General features: G+C 41.3%; 1 protein-coding gene across 1 annotated transcript; it reads right to left on the bottom strand.

Annotated features, from left to right (window-relative positions):
- Nucleotides 1-26,604, bottom strand: LOC134658215 (terminal nucleotidyltransferase 4B-like). The gene is made up of 8 exons (XM_063513824.1): nt 26,037-26,604; nt 17,768-17,961; nt 8,124-8,263; nt 7,919-7,981; nt 5,379-5,771; nt 3,674-3,895; nt 1,489-2,014; nt 1-203 (listed from the first exon to the last, which is right to left on the bottom strand). Exons 1-8 carry the CDS (start codon nt 26,372-26,374, stop codon nt 1-3), a joined length of 2,079 nt encoding a protein of 692 aa, XP_063369894.1. The 5' UTR covers nt 26,375-26,604.

The raw sequence follows: 26,604 nt of genomic DNA, 5'->3' as shown, positions 1-26,604 counted from the left end.
TCATCGCTGCGGCTGCGGCGCGAACTGGCGGCGCTTCTTGCCGCCGCGGCCGTCCCCCCCTCCCCCTCCCCCACCCGCACCCCCGCCCCCGCCCCCGCGGCGCGGGTGCGCGGGCGGGGAGGAGTAGCGCCGCTGTTTGGACGAGAAGGAGCGGTTCCGGTTCTTAGGAGCGCTGTCGTTAGAGTAGCGCTGTTGCATAACTCCTGCAAGAAAAGTGAGATATACTTGGTCAACCAGATCTTGACAGTAGAAAAAGGCGGCAAATAAGAAAAATGTAGGTGCGAAGGGATATCGTCCCATAGAAAATTTGAATTTCGCGCCTTTTTTTACTGACAAGATTTGGTTGACCAGCTATAGTTATTGTTTTTTCAAAAATATGCGATTTGTCTAGGTAAGAAGCGCTGGTGGCCTAGCGGTAAGAGCGTGCGACTTTCAATCGGAAGGTCGCGGGTTCGAGCCCCGGCTCGTACCGGTGAGTTTTTCGGAACTTATGTACGAAATATCATTTGATATTTAGTAGTCGCTTTTCGGTGAAGGACAACATCGTGAGGAAACCGGACTAATCCCAATAAGGTCTAGTTTACCCTATGGGTTGGAAGGTCTGATGGCAGTCGCTTTCGTAAAAACTAGTGCCTACGCCAATTCTTGGGATTAGTTGCCAAGCGGACCCCAGGCTCCCATGAGCCGTGGCAAAATGCCGGGACAACGCGAGGAAGATGATGATGCGATTTGTCTAGGTCGTAAAAACGGCTGTCAGTGCAATTCAGTTCTAATGTTTTGTTTTACAATACCTACTTAACAATAATTTATAAATTCAAACAGTAGACTGTAAAATGAAACAATACTGCTCACTATTTCAACAGTCTACACGTCTACAGTGTATGTGCGTATAGCCTACAGTCTACATGTCTATTCGACTTAATAATACGTGAGTGACCCTTTTAAAATAATTAGTAAAAAAGTCTCCATTCACTCTTGAAGAAAAACTAACGTGTTTCCTGAATAAATAGTTAAGATTGCAGTTGCATTCGCTTCGGATGGACACTCGTCTGGGAGTCGGCATGGATCATTGTAACGCGGACAGCGGCAGCGGAGACGTGCCCGTGCCGCTACCGGTTTGGCCCACAACTGCCAGACTCTTGTGTTACATAATGAATAATGTGTAATTTATGTAAAATAATAATAAAATGTATAGCGGACAGCGGCAGCGGAGACGTGCCGCTACCGGTGTGGCCCACTACTATATGTAACTCCCTATCAGGGATCGGAACCGGTTTTTTGCAAAAACTTAGAAATAACCATATTTTTCGAATTATTTTATACTCGAAATGTAGGACTCAGTTGTGTTTTTAGGTTACGACTTCGTATTATTAGATTGCCCAATTAGAAATGAAGTAATTAGCAAAGAACGAAAAAATACCGTTTCCGTTCCCATACAAAAAATACCGGTATCCGATCCCTGCTCCCTATATCTGGTATGTGTAGTACCTGAGGGTATGTTGTTGAAGTCTGAATTGCTGGTGATGTGATGTATGATGAGGCTCTGGTGTGCTGACACCCGTCTGGGAGTGGGCGAGGAACATTGCAGCGCGGACAGCGGAGACGTGCCGCTACCGGTGTGGCCCACTACTGTATGCAACTCCGTATATCTGGTATGTGTAGTACCTGAGGGTATGTTGTTGAAGTCTGAATTGCTGGTGATGTGATGTATGATGAGGCTCTGGTGTGCTGACACCCGTCTGGGAGTGGGCGAGGAACATTGCAGCGCGGACAGCGGAGACGTGCCGCTACCGGTGTGGCCCACTACTGTATGCAACTCCGTATATCTGGTATGTGTAGTACCTGAGGGTATGTTGTTGAAGTCTGAATTGCTGGTGATGTGATGTATGATGAGGCTCTGGTGTGCTGACACCCGTCTGGGAGTAGGCGAGGAACATTGCAGCGCGGACAGCGGCGGCGGAGACGTGCGCGCGCCAGCTACCGGCGACGCTCGCGCTGAGCTATCTGACCACTCCTGTGGACAATACAATTATAGATTTACCCACATAATAAATAATAGTACTAGGTACAGAAGTTTCACTCTCTAACAAAACGCGTCTATTACGACAGATATGACCGCTAAATGGCGCAAGCGCGAGCAGGCGTCCGTTCCGTAGCGATGCGCGGCAACGACTATGGCTAGACACCAAAATTGGTGTGGTCCGCATGTACTTGTAGCGACTCGACAAAGTCGCGGAGTGAGCCACGCCTGGTTTAGCAAAAGAAAACCAATAAGCACTATGAAGGTGGGTCCAGACCTAGGCGCCATTTGAAAAGCACTCAAGTATTTAATGAGCTTTTAGCAACAGGCGCAGTGACCAGATCTGGACACACCTTTATAACTCGCTGTATATACGACTAGAAATGGTATGGGTCATGTTGAAAATTTATCTCTTTGTTGTATATTAGAACACTCACTTACGAAAGGGAAGAAGAATGATTCGAACGTGTCTCGGACCCATCGTCTATATTGTAACACGTGGTCTGTGACAACTATGCTCCCTAAAGCTTTGGATTCCTCCAAAAACGGTGCCGTCATATGACGGCCGTCATATAGCGGCCGCAAATGACGGCCGTCTTTACGGTGGCGACATGTGGAAAGTACCACGGCGTCATAACACACCGTCATCCACCAAGGCCAAAGCGGCAAATTTGAAAAATGTAGGCCCGATGGGATAACGTCCCATAGAAAATTTGAATTTCGCGCCTTTTCCTACTGACAAGATTTGCTTGATCATCTATAATTTACTTGGAGGATGAAATATCATCAGAAGAGGAAAATAATCGTAGTACGGAATCATTTATTCAAATCTCGTGTCATTTATTCAAAATGGCGTCACCGCTATCTAATAAAACGTTCACGAAACTATCGACAAGGTCATGACGGCCGTCATCTTACGTTACGTTGACAATCAACGTAACGTAACGCCGTCTAGGAAACCGCGCCATCTTGTTTACATAGACAACGTTCTAGTGACGTCAGTCAACGCTATATAGCGGCCGTAATATGACGGCACCGTTTTCGGAGGAATCCAAAGCTTAAGTGTAAGGCCTGAGTGGACGCTCGATTTGGGCGTGCAGCGGGGCGGGGCGTGCGGCGTGCATGTTAAACAAATACAAGCGTATAGGAGCGGCCTTAGTGCACGCTGCTCACATCACGTGTGAGCCCGACGTCACGCTGCACGCTCCGCCGAACGCTCCGCTTAGAGCGTCCACTCAGGCCTTACACTAAGGCTCCATACAAGCGTGTCCTAAACTGCAGCATTTGTAGCACTTGATCTCCGTACCAGCAAACTTTGTTACGCTGTCTATTTGTCAAAAAAGTTTGTCCCGTTATATATATGACTTACAGGTTCGCTATCGCTCGGCGGTGGCGAAGGCTCGCTAGACACCGCAGCCAGCGGCGCCCGATGGGGGAAGAAGAACGGCTTGAAGGTATCTCGGACCCATCGTCTATCTATATTGTAGCACGTGGTCTGTGACAACTATGCTCCCTAAGGCTCCATACAAGCGTGTCCTAAACTGCAGCATTTGTAGCACTTGATCCCAGTACCAGCAAACTTTGTTCCGTTGTCGGACTATTTGCGAACATAATCTATACTCTATACTATACTGTTGTATAACAAACACTCACAGGTTCGCTATCGCTCGGCGGAGGCGAAGGCTCGCTAGACACCGCAGCTGGCGGCGCCCGATGGGGGAAGAAGAACGGCTCGAACGTGTCTCGGACCCATCGTCTATATTGTAGCACGTGGTCTGTGACGCGTACTATGCGACCGAGCGCGCTGTGTCGCGCTAGGAGAACGTTGTGTGGGGCCACGGCTTGCTGGAGGATTATGTAGCCGTAGTCGAAGGCCTGCAAGTAAAACAATTTTATCATCACTACATAGTATAAAACAAAGTCGCTTCCCTGTCTGTCTGTCTGTATGCTTAGATCTTTAAAACTACGCAAAGGATTTTGATGCGGTTTTTTTTTATAGATAGAGTGATTCAAGAGGAAGATTTATGTACCCGTGCGAAGCCGGGGCGGGTCGCTAGTCATAAATAAAGGCTAATCGTGTTCATTTTTGTATTAATGCCTCAATAAGATGTCAGCGAATAATTTTATGGGTTTATTCCCATCTATTCCCATCTTATTAACGTTGGGTGGACACAATCTGCACGCTTTGGAAAATTTATTATTAATATGTTAGGAAAACAAGTCCTTCATCTTATACTTTAGTTAAGGGATGTCAGAAAGAGACTAATTTTAGGTTTATCAAGAAATTAACGCGACTATAATTCTTAGATAGTAAGAGAAGTAAAATCTGTTTGGGCACTTAATTGACTAATTAACCTCAGACGTAAAAAGAGGGTTGACTGCTCTTCAACGGGTAAACCGATTTGAATGCGATTTTTTTAACTTGTTGTGTGGTACTACAGACAAATTTTATCAAAATCGGTTCAACCGTTTCATTGCGTAGGGGTTTTTATTTACTTAGGGTCGGTTGCACCAAACTGTTCGTATCGTTAAAGAGTTCGCAAAAATTTTATGTATGGAAATTTTCATAGTAAAGCCGCGGGGCGCGCCGGCTGACGTTGATCAGTTTGTCAAATGTGGTTGGTGCAACTGGCCCTTAACCTTTTCCACGCAGTGTCAAACACAAAAGCTGTCACTCAGTCTCAGACGCCACATCATTGAAGTGTCAAAACTGAAGTTGAACTTTATGTATATGCACGTAGGTCGATGTTGCTCTGTGGTCTAATGACCGATTAACCTGTCGAATCCCACGATATGACGTCACCATAAGCGTTCTGGCTCATATATGAGCCGTGGGAGCTGACAGATTAATCGGTCTTTGGCGTTGAACCTACGGTGCGGATATATCGGTCATTGGCGTTCAAAAGGTTAATGTATGAGATGTCTGTGACAACATGAGAAACTTAAAAAATCCCTATTCCTATGTAAGTTTCGATAAACTCAAGCTAAAGAGAATTTGTGTTTATTAGAACCAGTCCACGCCATCTCTTGGCAAAAGACAAAGAGTGCAAGTAACGTCAGTCAGTGCAAAATCAGCTTGTCGACATAACACCACTTGCACCATCCCACTAACTCGGGATTAACCGGTTAAACCTGAACTTACCACGGTTACCTGTACAATATGATGGTTTACGGTTTATCCGCTTAACCCCGGGTTAAGGGGCCCACTGATTAACAGTCCGCCGGACGATATCGGCCTGTCAGTTAGAACAAAAAGTTGACAGTTCCGAACAACTGACGGGCCGATATCGTCCGGCGGACTGGTAATCAGTGGGCCCCTTTAGTGGAATGGTGCAAGCGCTTAATGAATGTGTCTCACCTGTTTAACCTGTATCGCTCCATAACTCGACCTCCCAATATCATTCCCCAGAGTCAACGGATCCTCTATACACAGCAACGAAGGCCTATGCCCGTCATTCATATCCTTCTGTATCTCGTCTTTGGACACATACGACCCACCATTCTTCACCCTTATAGCCGTTTTCACATAGTTAAATTTCCTCCCGTACAGCTCGAAGAACTCTATTAAGAGCACGCCCAAATTGTGTTGCTGTCTCAGTCTTTCGGGGCGTGGGTGGAGCTGGAGGAAGCTGATGCACATGAGTATGAGCGAGTAGGAAGATATGCCGCCGGTGAAGACCTCGTTCAGGTCTCGTTGGAGGAGGAACTGTTTGAGAACCATCACTAGGCGCGTTAGGACTGGGTATTTCTCCTGGAAAAAGAGAGGTGAATATTAGCGTGATATAAAAAAACCGGCCAAGTGCGAGTCGGACTCGCGCACGGAGGGTTCCGCACCATCAACAAAAAATAGAGCAAAACAAGCAAAAAAACGGTCACCCATCCAAGTACTGACCCCGCCCGACGTTGCTTAACTTCGGTCAAAAATCGCGTTCAGCTATCACCGTTCGTGAGATACAGCCTGGTGACAGACGGACGGACGGACGGACGGACAGCGGAGTCTTAGTAATAGGGTCCCGTTTTTACCCTTTGGGTATGGAACCCTAATTACCGTCTTGTGGATATCGGAAGCATTCTTCACATTTACGCCTCGTGCCAAAAATCTGCCGTCTCCTGTGCTGCCCTCTAGTTCATGCAGGCTCCCTATCTTGTAACATGGGTGGATCGACTATTTCTTGTTGTGATTCTGTCCGGTCAGCCCAGAGACAATAGTATCATAGTTTGTTAGAAGACATTGTCCACCACCTTCTTCTGACACGCTTGGTAGACGACCCTCTATGGAAAGAGTTTATAAGTTTCACAGTGTTTGGAGAATGTAAATGCCTAAAAATCAGGTTTTAAAGAGTGACCCAGGGGAACGTAACCATGGCAACGAGCGACAAAGGTTGATTCACCCACATTACACTTGCGCATGCAATGCAACAGTCTAATACAACAATAATTATAATATTATGAATGCATTAATTGATCTTGTATAACAACAAAACCATTTCAAGGTAAACAGATGTAGTCAATACGAAACATCTGTACATACAGTCAGCAGCAGAAGTTGCTAAGCGGGCGAGGTGTTCAAAATTACCTTGACACGCTCTTATTCTCTTACCAATAAAGTCGCGTCAAGATTATTTTGAACACCTGGCCCGCTTAGCAGCTACTGCTGCTGAATGTACATCGCTTTTATTCAGAGAACAATCTTAACTAACAATATCCTATTAAACAAGTGCGTTTGACTTGGGTCTCCTTGGATATCACGGGCCTATAATCCCGGTTTTTTGATAGGCTTGCGTGGGGACACAGATCCAACACGTAGAGGCCCCTTGGAGAGCTTTTATGTCATGTAGAAAGCCTGCTGGAACCCGTTCCCAGGTGCAACAATAGACACCCATGAACCGATCTCAGCAGGCATTGGGACTATTGTAGAAAAAGAGAACAGTATACTGGTCTATGGATTGAAGTTTGGGTGGACTATGAGACTGGGTTATTACAAAAACGTACGGACACCTGCCATAACAATGTGTTCACATGACTTGGTTCTTATTATTACGGCGTTAAAGTCTACTTTCGGTAAACTTACTAGCATCAAGTTAGTAATTCACAAAGTTCGTTATTTAGCACGACCCCCGGTTTTATATGTGGTTTTTCTTTTTAATTTTATTTTTAGCACTCCATAGTAAGATTTTGTCTAAAGAAGAGACGAATTTCCACAGATTTGCGTACAGCATAGAAGGTAGCATCCTATAGAAGTGGTCTACGCGTGTCTCCGTGAGAGACAAAACATACGCAATGCGACGCTATGATTGGTCGAATTTATTTGTTATGGTGGGCAACAAATAAATTCGACCAATCATCCATACTAATTTACGGTGGGGAATAAAAAAAAATGTGAGACTGTGACAAGGACAAACAATAATAGCGCTTTCGCTGCTACTCCTACTGAAAGATACATAAGTCTATCCCGTTCTGTCAGTTATCCCCACCACTCATGCCCTATCCAGTTTAATAGTAGATTCATGGCGTACAATGACCCGCCTATTGCTATCCCTATTGCTCGCGCATAATTATACTACCGTCCCGCTCATGATGCCGGTTATCAAATGAAATTGGTCCCTCGTTTTCCTTGTTATATTTCCAACCTTGTTATAAAGAACATAAAGTTGTTATTTGTACGACCTTCAATCACTGCAGGTCCCTTCAAGTCAATATCCCGCCATCATTTGTTTTTGAACCTTAATTCAATCACATAGAATTGATTTTACCATGACCAATCCAATGGCGCCCGAACAAACAGCTATCAAGTTAGCCCCTCGCCATAGATTCTTCTCATTTGATTTTGAACCTTAACTTAATGGTGTAGAATAGATTGTTGTTTAGATTGTAATGGCGACCTCTGCCCTTACTGACCTTAAACTGCTTGATAAGCTCTGCACTCTTCACTCCGCTGCTCATGTTAAACGATATGTCCACCTGTTAGAGAAAATACTTCGTTAATCTATTACACTTATTATTATAGCTCAAGGGCGGAAAATTAGACTTTCTAAAGTCGACATCTTAAATATTAACACAGCAGCAGCAGTCTCTCTCTCACCTGTATCGTCATCTCTCTCACCTTAACGTCCGAGTATTTGTCAGTCATCTTCACGATGGGTACAGTGGCCTTCTCGAGGACCTTGATGCTCTCCTTCTCTGCTATGTCCTGGGTCACCAGTTCCCGCTCTAGCGTCCATAGCGGCAGCTTCTCCCATTGACCTGGAAACAATAAAGAATGTGGGTTAAAATATGTAACTCCTACCAGGCGTGTCTTACTCCGCGACTTCGTCGCTTTGCTACAGGTAGCTAAAAGTACATCCGTTCGGCCCCAATTTTGGGGAAAGCCATAAGCCGCGCGTGGCGCTGTCGCCACCTAGCGGCCATATCTGTGCTGATCGTAACAGACGCGTTTTGTTAGAGAGTGAGTCTTCTGTACTTCGGGTTCCGTACCTCAAAAGGAAAAAACGGAACCCTTATAGGATCACTCGTGCGTCTGTCTGTCTGGCCGTCTGTCACAGCCTATTTTCTCCGAAACTACTGGACCAATTAAGCTATATCGTGTTACATATCAAATGAAAGAGCTCATTTTAAGAATCTCAAATATATTTGTTTTATAATTTTAGGAGAAATAGTTTAGCAGTTATTCAAGAAACAAGGCAAAAAATCACCATTCCCCCCGTTTATCTCCGAAACGACTGGGTCTAAGATTTTGAAAAAAATAGTTCTTTACCTATAGATGACAGGAAAACCTATTAGAAATGTGCAGTCAAGCGTGAGTCGGACTTAATGTACGTTACCCTTGGAACGCGAGTCCGACTCGCACTTGGCCGGTTTTTCTTGCTCACTTTTCACGAGCATGTTTCGTAAAATTGTCATCCTTCGATATGATTCATAAAGCTACTATTATATAGCTAATACCCCGCAAATACTAACCCCATCTCCCTCATTATTTATGTTTCCGAAAGAGACAGAAACGCTGTCCCCTCGTACCGCTATGAGAATCGGGTAACTAGAGTGGAAAATTGCCTTTTCCGGTTATAAGAATTTGTTACGGAAGTGTATTGTTGAAGAAAGGTAACGGAAAATACTTATATATTTATCACTACATAGTATGAAACAAAGTCGCTTCCCCCTGTCCCTATGTATGCTTAGATCTTTAAAACTACTCAACGGATTTTGATGCGGTTTTTTTAATACATACAGTGATTCTGAGGAAGGTTTATGTATAATTTGTTAACCCGTGAGAAGCCGGGGCGGGTCGCTAGTACTATATATATATATTTTGCAATCGGATTGTGTACCAGTCAAATGAGCCACTTCATTTACGTCCTATACGGATTAAGTATGAGTATTTTTTTTTACTGATGTTTTTATACAGTCAGCAGCAGAAGTTACTAAGCGGGCGAGGTGTTCAAAATGATCTTGACGCGACTTCATTGTTAAGAGAATAAGAGCGTGCCAAGGTAATTTTGAACACCTCGCCCGCTTAGCAACTTCTGCTGCTGACTGTACCGTACTATTGGATTATCAAAGTCTAAAGTGTTTCGTAATGAAGTCATTATGGTTGAGCATCAGCCCATAGTGAAAAGTATGCGCTTATAATTCGGTTGCCGAAGTTTTAATACAAACTATTAAAGTCTACGAGTACAATCATATTTTAATATACTTTAACAAATGTATTAGGTACAGATGTAGTGCATAATTATTTTCCTTCGTATTTTTACTGAAACGTACGAACGTGTCATGCTATTTCTGTCAGTCAGTCAGTTGACTGAAGTAGCATGACAAATACAAACGTTTAAAAGAAAATACAAAGGAAAACAATTATGCACTACATCTGTACTTGTTAATTTTACTCTTTGGCTATCCTTAAACTAACCCTTAAAATAGATAGCTAGTAGATAACTCCGCAAAAAAGCGCTGGTGGCCTAGCGGTAAGAGCGTGCGACTTGCAATCCGGAGGTCGCGGGTTCGAACCCCGGCTCGTACCAATGAGTTTTTCGGAATTTATATACGAAATATCATTTGATATTTACCAGTCGCTTTTCGGTGAAGGAAAACATCGTGAGGAAACCGGACTAATCCCAATACGGGCCTAGCTTACCCTCTGGGTTGGAAGGTCAGATGGCAGTTGCTTTCGTAAAAACTAGTGCCCACGCCAATTACTGGGATTAGTTGTCAAGCGGACCCCAGGCTCCCATGAGCCGTGGCAAAATGCCGGGATAACGCGAGGAAGATGATGAAGATGATGATTAGGCTTATTAGACTTATTAGTTCCTACGCTCACCTACGATCACAGTTCGCGAATGTCTCTGCTAGCGTACTATTTATATCGTCGTTCGGCCTCGCACTTCTATAACTATTCGACAGCTTAGTTTAGCAACTGGTGTATGATGGGTTGATGACCTTATGGCTCCTGTGCACAACGGGCATTCATACTGGCCCACTAAGGGTCGGTTGCGCCAAACTGTTCGTATCGTTAAAGATTTCGCTAAACTTTATGTATGGAAAGTTTCATAGTAAAGCGCCGCGGCGCGCCGGGTGACGCTGGTCAGTCTGTCAAATGTGGTTGGTGGAACTGGCCCTATAAGATGGGCCAGCGTGTAGAGGGTAGTGGTGTCGGACGGCTTATGGCGCGGCGGTATGGCGATGGTATGGCGGTGTCGGTTTTTCGTCCGCACAGCAAAGGTAGTGGGCCAGCGATGGTGCGTACGCATTTACGCGTGGCCACTACCGTATTACGTGCTCTGAACCATCGCAGGGCCATCTCACTGGTCCATCGTGTAGAGGAGCCATTAGGAAATTTGTAGTCTATTTCTTTTGTTATATATTAACTCTTTCTGATCCGATGGGCATGTTTGTTTAAAGTTTATTTGGCTTTATGTACATGTTTGTTTTAGATTTGAATTAGGTGCAGGGGACAACTTAGTCTGCGGGGTAATTTCAACTAATCGAAATATCTTCCATGTTTTACATTTTTAACTAGAGTGCCATGTATGTCCAGATAGCGAAAAAGATGTGTTGTGTGTGACTCTAGTTAATAATGTAAAACATGGAAGTTATTTAGATGTTTTAATTATCCTGCAGTCTAAATTGCCCCCCTGCACCTATTTGTTTTTTTTTCTGTATAATGACTCTGTGTAATTTTTAATTGGAATTAAACTTCTCGACTTCTTATTTACTTAACATTGTATTATGTTGTAATCTTTGCATATATTATGCTATAAAGATTAAATATTACTTACATTAAATTACTAAGAAATGGCGACATGAGATAACCAGAGTCACGAGAGGTCGAAAGTGCAATCTGTGCCCTGTTTATCAAAATCTTGTAACTTGTAAATCTTGTGATACAAGTGGAAGTCCCTTTGTAACAAAAGCTGTCAAAAAGGTACTTCCACTTGTAAAGTAAATAGGTATTAATTAGTGAAAACCGCTCCCAGAATAATTTTTTGAATTTTTAAAAATTACATACGCAAACACACACGGGTAGAGATAAATTACTTCCTTTTCTCAGTTTCATCTCAATACAGTAATCAATTGGCTTACAGATAGCACCGATCAATCAGAAAACAAACAGAGCGTCGCGTCACCATCTAATACATAAGTTTGATAACCTAGACCGCCATTCATGCGATTATAGTACGATTAAAGGCCCGTCCAGGCGGGATGATCAAATTGCCAATTTATCCGTCCACGCGTTTCCAATTTCATAGTGGAATCGGCGAGCCAATGTCCTACAATAACATTTTTGCGTCCACGGTTAGCACAAAATCGGCTTGTTATCACTACATGGTATAAAACAAAGTCTCTTCCCGCTGCCTGTCTGTATGTATGCTTAGATTTTTAAAACTACGCAACGGATTTTGATGCGGTTTTTTTAAATAGATAGAGTGATTCAAGAGGAAGGTTTATGTATAATTTGTTAACCCGTGCGAAGCCGGGGCGGATCGCTAGTAAATTATAAAATCAGAGTTTTGTTATAGCAACCTAAATATATTTACTTTGTGGTTAATATGTTAATCGTACCAGTGTTATAAGTATATTTATCTTATCTGAAGATATCATGTTGCGGAGCGATTTTATGCGGAAGTTTATTTTATAAAATAGTCTGTTGGTATAACCGTGAAGTTTGTTTAAAACTAAACCTAGAAAAATATTATAGTTTGAAATGTTTACCCTAGATAAACTAGTCTAATGACGTCATAGTCAAGTATTGGACAGCCTAGTGCTAGTAGTGCTAATACACAGTCAGCGCGTTGCAGGAATTTCCCTATTTACGAGATTCCCCGCTCAGTATTCAGGTTACGACCCCCGAGGCTTTAGGGCATTACATTTTTACCATATTTTCGTTCCGAAAGTTCGCACTAAGCGACAGCTAAAGAATGTGTAATTTTGTATATAAATTGAGTAGAATCTGACCCTGTTTATATACCCGTATATAGTTGTTGAGGGATCAGAGTGTTGGGCCCTAAAGGTGACGGGTGAAAGAGATTGCATGTAGCGGAGATGAGAATGTTAAGATGGATATGTGGCGTGACGAGGATGGATAGGATAAGGAATAAGTATATAAGAGGAAGCCTGAAAGTTGCAGAAATCTTGAGAAAAATGATGGCTTTCACATAGATTTACATACATAGAAAACATCGACATATGATCAAGTGATCATCCAAAAGATATAAAGTCGCGCGCGACACCGCAAGTCATGCTTAAGGGGTTTGATTGAATCTAAAAGATCACCTCAATCTAAAATGGATTAAAACATTCGAATCCCAACCTTAATTTTGCCATTGAGTCGATAAAATCGTATTGTAAAAATTATTATTATTATTATATTGTTTAATACACTAGCAGCTGAAAGCTGATGCGTGTATATCACTGCACTTGTTATTTTTAACGATTAATGTTCATTTTTTTTGTTGTTTTGTTTGTCAAAAATGCAAAACATACATGACGTATGACGCACACATGACAATCATGACATCATCAGTCGGAAAACCGTAATTCTGTTATCATTATCAAAACGTTTTCTTCACTGGAGCTATTCTGTTAGGTGAATCATCTAATAGAGTTGGTGCTATAAATAATAGACGTTTTAGGGTTCCGTACAACAACGGTAACAACGGGATCCTATTACTAAGACTCCTCTGTCCGTCTGTCTGTCTGTTTGTCACCAGGCTGTATCTCATGAACCGTGATAGCTAGACAGTTGAAATTTTCACAGAGGATGTATTTTTGTTGCCGCTATAACAACAAATACTAAAAAGTACGGAACCCTTGGTGGGGAGTCCAACTCGCACTTGTCCGGTTTTAAATATGCAATAACTTCTGTTTTTTTTTGTACGTTGTTATACATTATTTGCTGTTTAAGTTCTAAGGGCTCATAAGACGGCGCGCGAACTCGCATCAGGCGTGGCTCACTCCACGATTTCGTCGCATCGCTACAAGTACCTACGAGGGCTGTTTGATAAGTACCCGTTTTCCAAATGTATTAATATCACGGGCCGAAAATATGTATACAATCGTTTTAAGCCATTTTTCAGAGGTGGGAAAATTTAAAAAAAAACAGCATTCTTTTGTTTTTTTCTCATTTGACAGCGATTCAGTGAAAGCGTGAACTTAAAATTGTGAAAATGGAGAAAGAGCAGTATCGGTCTGTAATTAGATTCTTGTTTTTGGAAGGAAAAACATGTGATGAAATAAAAGTAAGAATGCAAGCGGTTTACCATGAATGTGCTCCTTCTATGACAACCGTCAGATACTGGTTTAACGAGTTTAAGCGGGGGAGAACAACCGTCTTTGATGAGGATCGCCCAGGCCGCCCAATTGAGGTGACTACAGACGATATGGTTAAGAAAATTGAAAATATCGTTTTAGCCGACCGCCGAATTGAACTTCGAGAAATCGTTGATGCTGTAAATGTTCCAATCAAGCGGGTACAAAACATATTAGAAGAAAAATTGGGTATGAAGACAGTATCGGCGAGGTGGGTGCCGCGTTTACTCACGGAGGAGCAAAAACGGAACCGACTGACTACTTCGGAGCAGTGTTTGGCCGTGTTCAAACGTAACCCGAAGGAGTTTCTGCGTCGTTTCGTGACCGTGGACGAAACGTGGGTCACCACTACACCCCGGAAATAAAAGGGCAGTCGAAGCAGTGGATTTTACCGGGTGAACCTGCGCGAAAGATAGCAAAAATCGTTCCATCGGCTGGAAAGGTCATGGCGATCGTTTTTTGGGATTCGCAGGGTATTATACAATATACATATTGAGTTCTTAGAAAAGGGGAAAACGATAACAGGGCAGTACTATGCCAATTTATTGGATGAATTTGACGCTGTGTTGAAGGACAAACGACCCCATTTAAAAAATAAAAAAGTACTGTTTCATCACGACAACGCACCAGCTCATTCGTCTAGAGTTGTGATGGCTAAATTAACACAATTACGCTACGCCCTATTGCCTCACCCCCCGTATTCTCCAGATTTGACCCCATGCGATTTATTTTTGTTTCCCAACCTGAAAAAATGGCTCGGTGGTAAGCGATTTGGATCAAATGACGAAGTCATTGCCGCCACAGAGGCCTATTTTAATGACTTTCCGAAATCATACTTTTTGGATGGTTTATTGAAGCTTCAATATAGGTGGAACAAGTGTATAGAGTTAAAAGGAGACTATGAAGAAAAATAAATGCATATAAACAAAAACAACTGATTATTTTTTTCATAAACGGGTACTTATCAAACAGCCCTCGTACAATACAAGTACATGCGGCCCACACACCAATTTATCCATTTTGACGTTTAACGTTAACTAGCGACCCGCCCCGGCTTCGCACGGGTTAACAAATTATTATACATAAACCTTCCTCTTAAATCACTCTATCTATTAAAATAAAAAAAACCGCATTAAAATCCGTTGCGTAGTTTTACATACATAGAGACAGACAGCGGGCAGCGACTTTGTTTTATACTATGTAGTGAAGTTGTGCCCCTTGAGCACAGAACATTAATAAACTCTAATTTTATTTTTCAGTGGTACGTCACAGTAACTATATATTAATTAAATAGGTACGAGGAGCTTTCAACAGGACCAACACAGGCTCGTTACGGAGCGAAATATGTCAAGCAATATACTTTTTAAATATGTCAGTGACTCACAGAAGTTTCGTTATTAAAATTATACATTTTTCACTGGCTTGGGTAAGTGATAACTGATAACAGTTGTACCTACGTCATAACGGCGATAATTGGCTGAGAGCCACTAGTTAAACAAAATATGACGCAGGCGCGGGATGACCAAGCTCCAAAATAGTGACGTATCCAATCTCTGACTAAGTTTCGTCGTTTAAATGTTAATAATTCTATTCTGGAACTTGGTCATTTCGTGACTATATTATAGTCACGAAATGACCAAGTTCCAGAATAGTGACGTATGCAATAACTAAGTATCGTCATTGAGACAGGGTCGCACGAGAGACGTTCAGGCATTGGTCTCTGGTTGTTTCACTTTTTTTTAATACCACATCGGTGGCAAACAAGCATACGGCCCGCCTGATGGTAAGCAGTCACCGTAGCCTATGAACGCCTGCAAGTCCAGAGGTGTTACATGCGCGTTGCCGACCTTTTAAAAACCTGTACACTCCTTTTTTGCAGAACCCCATACCACAGGGCGGACACGCCATACATCAAAAACCGGCCAAGTGCGAGTCGGACTCGCGCACGGAGCGTTCCGCACCATCAACAAAAAATAGAGCAAAACAAGCAAAAAAACGGTCACCCATCCAAGTACTGACCCCGCCCGACTGCTTGATCCCGGGACTGGGCAGTCAACAAATCATTTGCGTATATGTGTGTGCGGCACGTCTGTACACGCGTCATTGTGTATGTGTGGGTAAGTCGCTGTACTAAGAGGACGCCAGAAGTCCGCCAGATTCATGTCGCGGCCAGTCGCGGGGCGAGGTAAGGCGAGTCGGGGCGGGGCGGTGCGTGGCCGTTCTGTATGATAATACGATTACTTATTCTGTGCTATTGATATCGTATACCAGAAAGACATCCTTATTTATATGGTAACCTGGTAAAAAACGTCACAGAGGTGTGTATATATGTATTTGGCAACTTGGGCCTATTTGATGCTGACAGTCAGGTCAGGATCAGATCTAATCCTAACTGCCTAATTTTTTGTTTATAGGATTTAGCCGAGAAAGCGCTATGGTAAAAAAAACATGATGCTTTGTAGTTGTTTTTTATCAGTCTCCCTTCAATAACATTTCCATTTCCCCATTGGCATGCAAGAATGCCGGCCAGTTACGTAAAGTTGAACTTCCGGTCAGGTTTACGAAAACGCTTCGGCTGCGCGTGAGTCACCGCGGTATTCGGAAAACAAGATCCGTTCTAGAGAAGAGAACGATACGATATGTACGATACCAACTAGTTTAGATTTCAACTAGATATCTTTTGCAGCTCAATTCGGGCAACCAATGTCACTTTTACGTCAAATTATCGTTTTAAGATCGTTTCAAAATCGTTTTGAGATCTAAAAATACATAACGAGACGTATTGTGAAAATCGTTCAAGAGTATCTCCAGAATCGCGGAAATGTCAAATTTGACAGGTTATATCTTAAAAATATCGTTATCGTATCTTGGTGATGTCTAAAAGATATGTAGTAGATGTCTATTTCAAAATCAGAATCGGGCCCTCAGTCTAATTCAGTGCGCGTGTACTGAGAGGCTTGTACTAACAGCAACACAGTTTAGACCCTATGTTGCTGCAATAAGGTTTATTTCAGATTGGTCAATTGACTGTGTTAACGCTGTGTTTTAGTATGTTGTTAATAATGTGACGTTAAATAAATACGTATGTGTTTTCTTTCTATTGCATATTTACTTATTTAGGCAATGATCGCGCTAGCAACATGTGAACTTACTTTTGCTCACATTTTCATACTCTAGCCTCTCTCAACTGTCAAACAACTACAAGTAATGAGTCATTATCTCACACTGGCATTAAGTATAATTATAAACTTTACCTACTCTACTAGTACTTACACAGTCGTTTATGAAATGCATAATATTTCTGCTGGAGAGGCGAATATATTAACGTGGGTGTGACGTGGCTTACGTGGCTATCGCGTTGATATTTCGTTGGCGTAGCAAAATAATATTCCACTAGCGCCATTTTATCTTTTAACTATTTCTGTTGCTAAGCGGACCCCAGGCTCCCATGAGCCGTGGCAAAATGCCGGGACAACGCGAGGAAGAAGAAAGATTTACAGTTAAACTTTGGTTATCTTTAGTTTGTGATTGAAAGACGGTTTACATAAATTTGATCTTCTACATTATCTAAAATCTATATCACAAGTATGATACTTACCATTATCACCGTATTGGGGGGTAGGTTTTCAATACGTTTGCGTTAGTACTTTGTTTTTAACTGAGTGGATTTTGTTCACAACTGTAGAGTCATATGTAGAGCCGATGAACTGCCGATGAACTGAACTGCTGTCCGAAGTATGGACATGTAAATGTAGTCTGTTTCCACTTACCTATAACCACTAGATCAGTGTCACTCGTAGGCAGATAGAGACTGGTGTTGAAGGAGCCAGAAGGAAGTGTTCGGCCCTGGCTTGCGGATTAGCGTCAGAATAGCGCCACGGATCCTGTTCACCGTATAGCCCATATGTAGAATAAATATAGATGGACTGTAGGTATGTTTCCACTCACCTATAACCACCAGGTCAATGTCGCTCGTAGGCAGATAGAGGCCGGTACGGAAGCTCCCGAACACTTCGACCCTGGCCTGCGGCCAGAGTGTCAGGATTGCGCCACGGATCCTGTTTACGACCGTAGAACGAACCAGGTGTTCGGTCTCCGTTGGCGACATGTATGTGTAGAAGTGCTCGATTTCTTCATGTAGCCTGTGGAAAATAGATTGCATTAGTTTTAAAACCGATAGTGGGGTAACTATAGGGGGTGAAGCGGGAAAAACACAAGCCTGTACGCCCCAATTTGACCAAGAGGCCGAAAGCACAGGCATTCGATGAACCGTCCACGGGCCTACCTACTCTTATAACGTTACCAAACCTAACACTAACTATTTAGTCACGACAATTCAGCTCTACGCTAATAATATTACACATACATAAGGTCAATGTGGCGAACAACGTTTACAAGTTGTTCGTCGCTTGTAAAGGTTCCGTAGCACAGGCGCGTTTTCCAGGCGGCGCGTGAGCGTTTTATATGTAAAAGTGGCGCGCCCCACTCAAGCGCCGCCCTGAAAACGCGCCTGTGTGACGAAGCCTTAAATCTTGCATCTGTACGCAAACTTCACGTAGCTCAGATCGGTAGGGCAGAAGGAGCAAAGCTCTTCCTTTCTGTCTGTGTCTGTTTTTGCCCGATGACGATTTTCCTATCCAAACATTTTGATTTCGCCTATTTGCTCTCTTTTAGGTACAAATGTATATCAAATTAATACTGAATAAAAAATAAAAAAAAATAAACCGTCAGTCAGTCAAAAAGTCAACTCTACATACTGCGCAAAAAAGAAACCCAAATGCCAACAGGTGTTAAAATATGTATGTATGCAAATCTTTTTTTTTAAACTAGATCTCCATTCAGGAAGCTCTGAAAGTTCAAGGTCACCGCTATCATACCGTTTGTTTACAGTGCGTGCGTTACGCAACTCACGTGCGCATGCGACGGTTTGTAATTCAACTTTATTACTATCGCAACAAGGTCTGTATTGCCGTGCGTTGAATTTTGGTAAGCTAACAATACTCGTATGCAATTGCTTTACAGAGAGATTTTAGTCTATAAGACAATTGTAGTTAGGTTGCTAATGGCATGATTGGAGTCGTGCTAAAAATATGCAACCGCAGTAATGGTCGGACGTTAAATATAGTAAGCTATATGTGTCGTTCAGTCTGATATTGAGAAACTATAGGCATTGTATCGTGGCCATCGTGCGGGCACAATTGACTGCCTATTAGTCACCTCTATTGCAACGCAATAGGGTATAACAATAGTCAATTTTATGTTTTTTCTCAGTATATTAGGCTTGTCGGGCATGAACTAAGAACTGTTAAGAATGAAATCCCGTGAAGGACCGAAAGGAACAAAATCTTGCACACTCTTAATCGGTCTCTATAGTTCGTTTTTTTAGCATTAGAAAGAACTTGCAAGAAGGTAAGCGATCTTAACATGTCTTTTAATTGAAAAACGCTTTTTAAAAATCAAAAACTATTACTTATGAAAGCAGAAGAATATAAATGATCGTATTAGATTCATAATTGTTACATATTTGCCGTAACTTATTTTTAAAATGTGTTTTTCAATTAAAAGACACATCAAGATTGTTTACCTTTTTTCTAATGCTAAAAAAAACGAACTATAAGAACTGTTAAGAATGAAATCCCGTGAAGGACCGAAAGGAACTAAATCTTTATGCACGCTCTTAATCGGTCTTTAGGTCGGTAGGTCCTTTAGGTCGGTCGGCGTCACACAGGCGCGTTTTCCGGGCAACGAGTGAGCGGGGCGTGAGCGTTTTATATGTAAAAGCAGCGCGCCCCGCACACGCCACGCCCGGAAAACGCGCCTGTGTGACAAAGCCTTTAGTTCAGTGGGATTGATGAGCTGATTGACTGAGTGAAACGGAAAACGGAAAACGTAACGGTTCACAATGTCGCTGGCACAAGTGCGAACGAGATAAAAGAACGACGTGACACGCCGTAGCCCGTGAGTACTGAGTATATGTCGTGGTTAAAATAGGTAACAATTTTGTTTGTGTCTAGTGCATGTTTTTCTCTTTCGTTTTGCACTAGACAGAGAGGGAGTACCGAGGTTGTTTAGTAAATCTTGCCATTAACGTATTAGTCAAGTCATAATACAACATACAGTTATTATAAATACATAATAGGTGTGTCGACACGCATATAAAACTTGTTTCAATTTAAATCCATTAAAAATAATAAAGGCCTTGAGTCGACGCACATTACTGCTCGAAAGCGGCATCATGGAAAAGAGTGCACACGATTATAAGTTGTAATGTATGCAACTATATGACAGCTGTCACATAGCTTGCGTTTCAACGCTGGGAGTTCGTGCTGCATTACGCATCTCGGTTTGTGTTGTCCCAATTAGCTGCGAATCTGTGATAAGAATATTTCAGCAGAAAAAACTAAACTAAATTAAAAGTTTAATACATATGAAATACCTAATTTTGTTCCCAAAGTTCTGATCATAATAACTTCCTACAACCGCCTCGTTTTTTGTACAGGCGCCATCAGATATATTGGGGCGGCCAAGGTGCTCACAAATATCTGAAACCGCCTTTACCTTTATTGTAAAGGCGTTAAAGTGGGTGTTCACTTGTTGTACAGATATTTTTGAGCACCTTGGGCACTCCGATATATCTGATGGCGACCGTACAAAAAAATATGTATATAGGTACAGTCGCCACCAGATATATCGGAGCGGCCAAGGTGCTCACAAATATCTGAACACGCCTCTATTGTCAAGCCGATAGAAATTAGAATGCGTGTTCCGATATTTGTGAGCACCTCGGCCGCTACGATATATCTGATGGCGACTGTATCACAAAATAAATAATAGTACTAGGTACAGAATATTCACTCTCTAACAAAACGCGTCTATTACGAGGGGCAAACTGAAAGTGTTTAGAATAGAAAAAGCTGAAGTAATTAGGACGTTACTCTTTATTTTAATGCGTGCTTTATCTCTTTCTGACCACGCGTACAAATTTTCATTAGGATAGGATTACCCTGAAGCGCACACAGCTCATTCTTCCAATGCCTTTTTAGGGTTCCGTAGCCAAATGGCAAAAAACGGAACCCTTATAGATTCGTCATGTCTGTCTGTCTGTCCGTCTGTCTGTCCGTCCGTATGTCACAGCCACTTTTCTCCGAAACTATAAGAACTATACTGTTGAAACTTGGTAAGTAGATGTATTCTGTGAACCACATTAAGATTTTCACACAAAAATAGAAAAAAAAACATAATTTTTTGGGGTTCCCCATACTTCGAACTGAAACTCAAAATTTTTTTTTTTTCATCAAACCCATACGTGTGGGGTATCTATGGATAGGTCTTCAAAAATGATATTGAGGTTTCTAATATCATTTTTTTCTAAACTGAATAGTTTGCGCGAGAGACACTTCCAAAGTGGTAAAATGTGTGTGTCCCCCCCTGTAACTTCTAAAATAAGAGAATGATAAAACTAAAAAAAATATATGATGTACATTACCATGTAAACTTCCACCGAAAATTGGTTTGAACGAGATCTAGTAAGTAGTTTTTTTTATACGTCATAAATCGCCTAAATACGGAACCCTTCATGGGCGAGTCCGACTCGCACTTGGCCGCTTTTTGTATGGCGATTTAAGGTCCTCGGAGGTTTTGTATGAAATTCATGAGGTACCCATCGGGATTCAAGCTTTTTTGACACAAAATAATTTAAGCAAGATTTTTTTAACAGTGTGAATACTGAGGGATATCAAAAACTACTGATATACATTTTTTTGCCAGTATTTTTTATTAACCGCACAACTGTGTGTGTGTGTAATTTAAAAAATAAACAGACGTACAAGAACTAGGCTTCATTATGAAACTATAACTGAAGCCTACTGTAACTCTGTTATTGGCTGAGCCCACAATGAAAACCGTTATAAATAGTAATACGAAAAAATTCTTAGGTCGAAATTGGAATAACGCTCGACGTACAATTTCCAAATTGCCATCAATCCTGAAACACAGATAACGACCAAATAGCATATACCTCAAAAAAAGTATAAAGAGTTATATTTTCATAAATAATATGCCTCTTTTTGTTATATGATCCCTAAGTAGCCTTTTCTAAGAACTTTCAGAGTTGCCTACGTACGACAGATATGACCGCTAGGTGGCGCAAGCAGGCGTCCATTCCGTGGCGGTGCGCGGCAACTATTATAGCTAGACACCAATACTGGTGTGGGCCGCATGTACTTGTAGCGACGCAACGAAATCGCGGAGTGTGCCACGCCTGACTGTAGTAATAAATTGCACTGGTCTATACATAAATTAGCATCAAACCGGGGCCTACTTATCAGTCACAATCAGGTTTACCTTCATAAGTCATAACTCAAATGCCGGTCAATGTATTGGTATTTATATATCTATCAATCAATTTCAAAAGAACTTAAGTGTAAATACAAACACAAATAATTTATTGAGAAAAGTATACTACAACCAACCAACTGCCAACCAAACGAACTTTTAACCAAATGCCAACTTTTTATTATTTATTTATTTAAAGTTAATTGCACAAATTTACACAAAAAGAGTACAAATGGCGGACTTAACGCCTTGAGACATTCTCTACCAGTTAACCATTGGGCTAAAAAGAGACAGTTTGTTTGGTGCAACTTTTTGTCTCTTGCTAGAGTATAAAGCTTGAAGACAGTTTTACCACAGTGTAAAAAGTAACAGTGGACCGACGCGACGCCCAGAAGAGCAGAGTAGGGTTGTCAGTGTTGACTGCCCAAATAACAGTAAAATTTCAAATAAGACACGCTAGCCCTGTAAGTAGTACCGAGCTACTAACAATGGCGATGTATGCAGCTCGGTTGCGCGCGACCTTTCCTCGCCCCTCGCACGCCACACGATTGCCCAGGGGGCCGATTTTTGAATTTCGATCGCTCGATTTCGTCACTCGAAGATCGGTGGAAAACGGCAAAATGCTGATTTTTGAAATACGACCGATAGAAATTGAGAATCTAGTGGTATTGACCACTCGTTTTCAATTCTATTAGTAGAATTTACATGCCTAGTAGTGGAGATATTACTGAACGAAATACACGAAATTGAGCGGTCGAATCTCAAAAATCGGCCCCCTGTTGCCCTTCGAATGACTATATTGTTGTACAGACTGGCGCAAGTGGCCCTTACGGCTCGGCCACGACATTACGCGACAGGCGACGGCGGCAGCGACAACCGGTGGGAACGAAAGGTCGCCGTGTCTCGCTCTAACCTATAGTTATCGCTGCCGCCGTCGCAAGTAGCTCAATATCGTGGCTGAGCCGTTACAGATTTATTGTAGACAGTAGGCACTTAAAGCATTTTTCTTTTAAAAATGTCGGTGTCAGCGAACGGCCTTAACGAGGACGCCTTTCACTGAAAGATCTGCATATTATATGTATAAGAAATTTCACAAGTACGTCGCCAACAGATATATCTGGGCGGCCTAGGTGCTCACAAATATATGAACACGCCTCTATTGTCGAGGCTTTAGAGTGCGTGTTCAGATATTTGTGAGAACCTTGGCCGCTCCGATATATCTGATAGCGACTGTACATGGCAAACGAAACAGGAAAATAGACTTTACAGGAAGTAGCTTAAGGTCGCATTTTGTTTGTGAAAAGTTTGAGTATGTGCTATAATCAGTGATCGGGGATTTCTATGCCACTTGGGGTGAATGACCTCAATCATTATGCTAGTATGGATATGCCGCGGGATTCCGGGATTCGTGTGCGATATAGGAGAGTGTTTTGGCATGTTACTGTTGATCAATTAATCATGCATTGCATATATTATTAATATTAATAATTGAAAATTTTAAATTGAAAAATTGAAAACTTAATAATGTTTTGAATAATATTTTTTCTTTAAATCATAACCAACACTGTTTTTTTACAGTCCTTTATTTTATAAACGAATTACCAACACCGAAATAGCATTTACTTTTCGAACAGTTTTGTTCCTATCGCGGGCCAAGTGGCGTATCCATATTACCAATTCGACTTGATATCCCGCGGTGTGGCATAGAAATCCCCGATCACTGGAGCTATGGAAATAATTATACAAATAAACAAACAAACAATAATTTATTTGCAAAAAAGGGTAACGTTTACAGGTCATAATGTAAATAAACAGTAGGGTGTTTCACCTTTTCGGCTGTATGCAAATCCATGAAGGCATCTTAAAAATAATTACATTTGAAAACTTAATAACTATAAACAACTTTAACATTTTATTAAAATTATCATATATTATATAATTACAGCCATTTATATCGTGATAACTATAAACCAAAGCCATTATAGACATTTATATAGAAATTTATACAGACTATTACTCTACGTTATTAAAAAAATCTTGACTACTATAGAAGCACCGAATATATTGCCTTCTAGAGCTTTTATTTGAACAGGCAACTTGTTATAAATCACAATATTCATATTAAAAGCATTTTTTTTATAAATGCTAGTCAGTAGTCATACATCGTGGCTGATTGAGGAGATTTTTATATTGCGGTCCTGGATTAGCACAAAACAAGTCTGAACGCTTTACGAAATAAATTGGAAATCGCTTAACAAAAGAACAAATTTTTAATATATATAAGCATGCTAAAGGCAAGATGTTGAACTGTTTGAACAAAGGTCGACAACTGGTACCTACAGGAGCATTTGCAATTACACGTATACATATACATCTCTTTTCTTCTATGAATCTTGAATGCCCTTTCAACATCCACGGAGTTACCCCATAGGATGAGGCCGTAGTTGAGAACGGAAGCTACATGTCCATGATAAGCTACAAGCGCAGCTTCAGGAGATACCTCATTTGGACATTTCGTTTGGTCAGTTTAATTGAGGAAATGAAATAAATAAGATAGAATATGTTACTTGGATGTTGTATTTGGGCCGATACAGACAGACTGCAACCCGGCTGCAACTAGTATGGGAACTAGTATGTTTTATTGCAAATAAACTGATTGATTGATTGAATTACATTGTCTTATGTTGAACTTATGTTTGTCCTTGTGTAAGTGTCATAAAAAAGCAGTAAGAATGCAGCACATTTATGACAGTTTTTTGTGCATAATAAAATAAACAAAGTCAGTAAACATAATACAAATAGTTACTGTCTAAGAAACCATGAATCTTTAGCTGCGAATAATATTAGCAGCTAAAGATTCATGGCTTACCTATACCTATATTATAGGTAATTCACGCTATTTCTAATGGTTTATTACTTACTAGCAACCCGCCCTGGCTTCGCACGGGTTAACAAATTATACAAAAACCTTCCTCTTGAATCACTCTATCTATTAAAGCAAACCGCATCAAAATCCGTTGCATAGTTTTAAAGATCTAAGCATACATACAGACAGATAGACAGTGGGAAGCGACTTTGTTTTATACTATGTAGTGATTATAGTTGAGTCCCATAGTTGGGCCGCACATTCAGTTTGGTAAGATTGCAACCAAACATTTAGCCAACTCCATATTCAGCCTATCTCTAATAAAAACTATTTAATACACATGCGAGAGGCCTATGCCAACGACAACCAGACAAAACGTCTGTGGAGAAAGGCTAGCAGTAAACAGCAAGTAAGTTGACAGCAATTTTGGCAGCTCAGTAAATTAAAAAAGAGCCATGTACGCATTTGTCAAGGTTTTGATTTTGATACTGGCCGGAGATCTCCGGGCTGGGTAGATAGACGGGTGCTTTTTTTTACATCTTGGTAGACAACAGGTTAAATAACATTTGCACTGTGCTATCAAAGTTGTTATTGTTTTTTGTATTTGTATTTTGACTTTTATTGAATAAACGTTTATTGTACTTTCTTATTACTAAAGATCACTAAATAGAATTGTCATTTAGGGGTTTTATTTTGCTATTAATGTCAAATTAGATAAACAAATACAATAGACTGCTCATAAACAAATTACACAATGTTTATGTATATATTTATGTAGTTTCTGGGTCAGACAGTAGAATTTTCTAGCAATATATCCAGACTAGGTCATGTAATAACACTTTCTGGGTTATCATCAACAGACGTAAATATGAATGAGGAACGTCTACAGGTTCACCTCAAGCTTCTGGACTCCAGTAAGACATAATAAGCAACGTGCTGGCAAGGTGACGGCATGCCGAGATACACCATAACCACTTATTTAACCATCAATGAATAACCAAAAAAACGTTTACTCACCCCAATATTCCGGGCTTGTATTTGTAATTGGGTATCCGCCACGGACACCCACCGTATTCACCTATGAGAGCATCGTGGTTTTTGTTCAGGTTAAAAGTCGATGCGCGGTTATCGTTCACTTTCCTCCGCGCGGGATTAAAATAATTATTGTTTCTACTTTCACCATTCACATCATTTATTGGTATAAAGTCTTGCGCTTTATTCACATTTGGATTAGAGTTTTCTAAGTTTTTCAAATTCATTTTGTCTATTTCACTTTGAGTTTCCCAGATACGAAGCCACAGGCGCTTCGCGGGTCCTTCCTGCTCGGGCTGATACCACGCGACGGCGGGATCCATTCAGCCGGAGCAAGGTTCCACTATATGGGATGACACATGCTGTTGCATTTCACATTTATAACAGGGCATTGAAAATTAACACAAAATAAAAATAAGTCACACCACACTCGGAACATGGACGACACGCGTTAGGTTGACAGCTCAACTACTAGAGGGCGCCATCTTACCAAAATAAGTCCTTTTTGGAATCATTACATATCATTATTAAAGAAGATATAACCATAATTTAT

Source organism: Cydia amplana, chromosome 21 (assembly GCF_948474715.1).
Source record: "Cydia amplana chromosome 21, ilCydAmpl1.1, whole genome shotgun sequence".
In the NCBI taxonomy this organism is placed as follows: Eukaryota; Metazoa; Arthropoda; class Insecta; order Lepidoptera; family Tortricidae; genus Cydia; species Cydia amplana.
The sequence above is the reverse complement of the archived record's forward strand: the minus strand, read 5'-3'. Positions and strand labels throughout refer to the sequence as shown.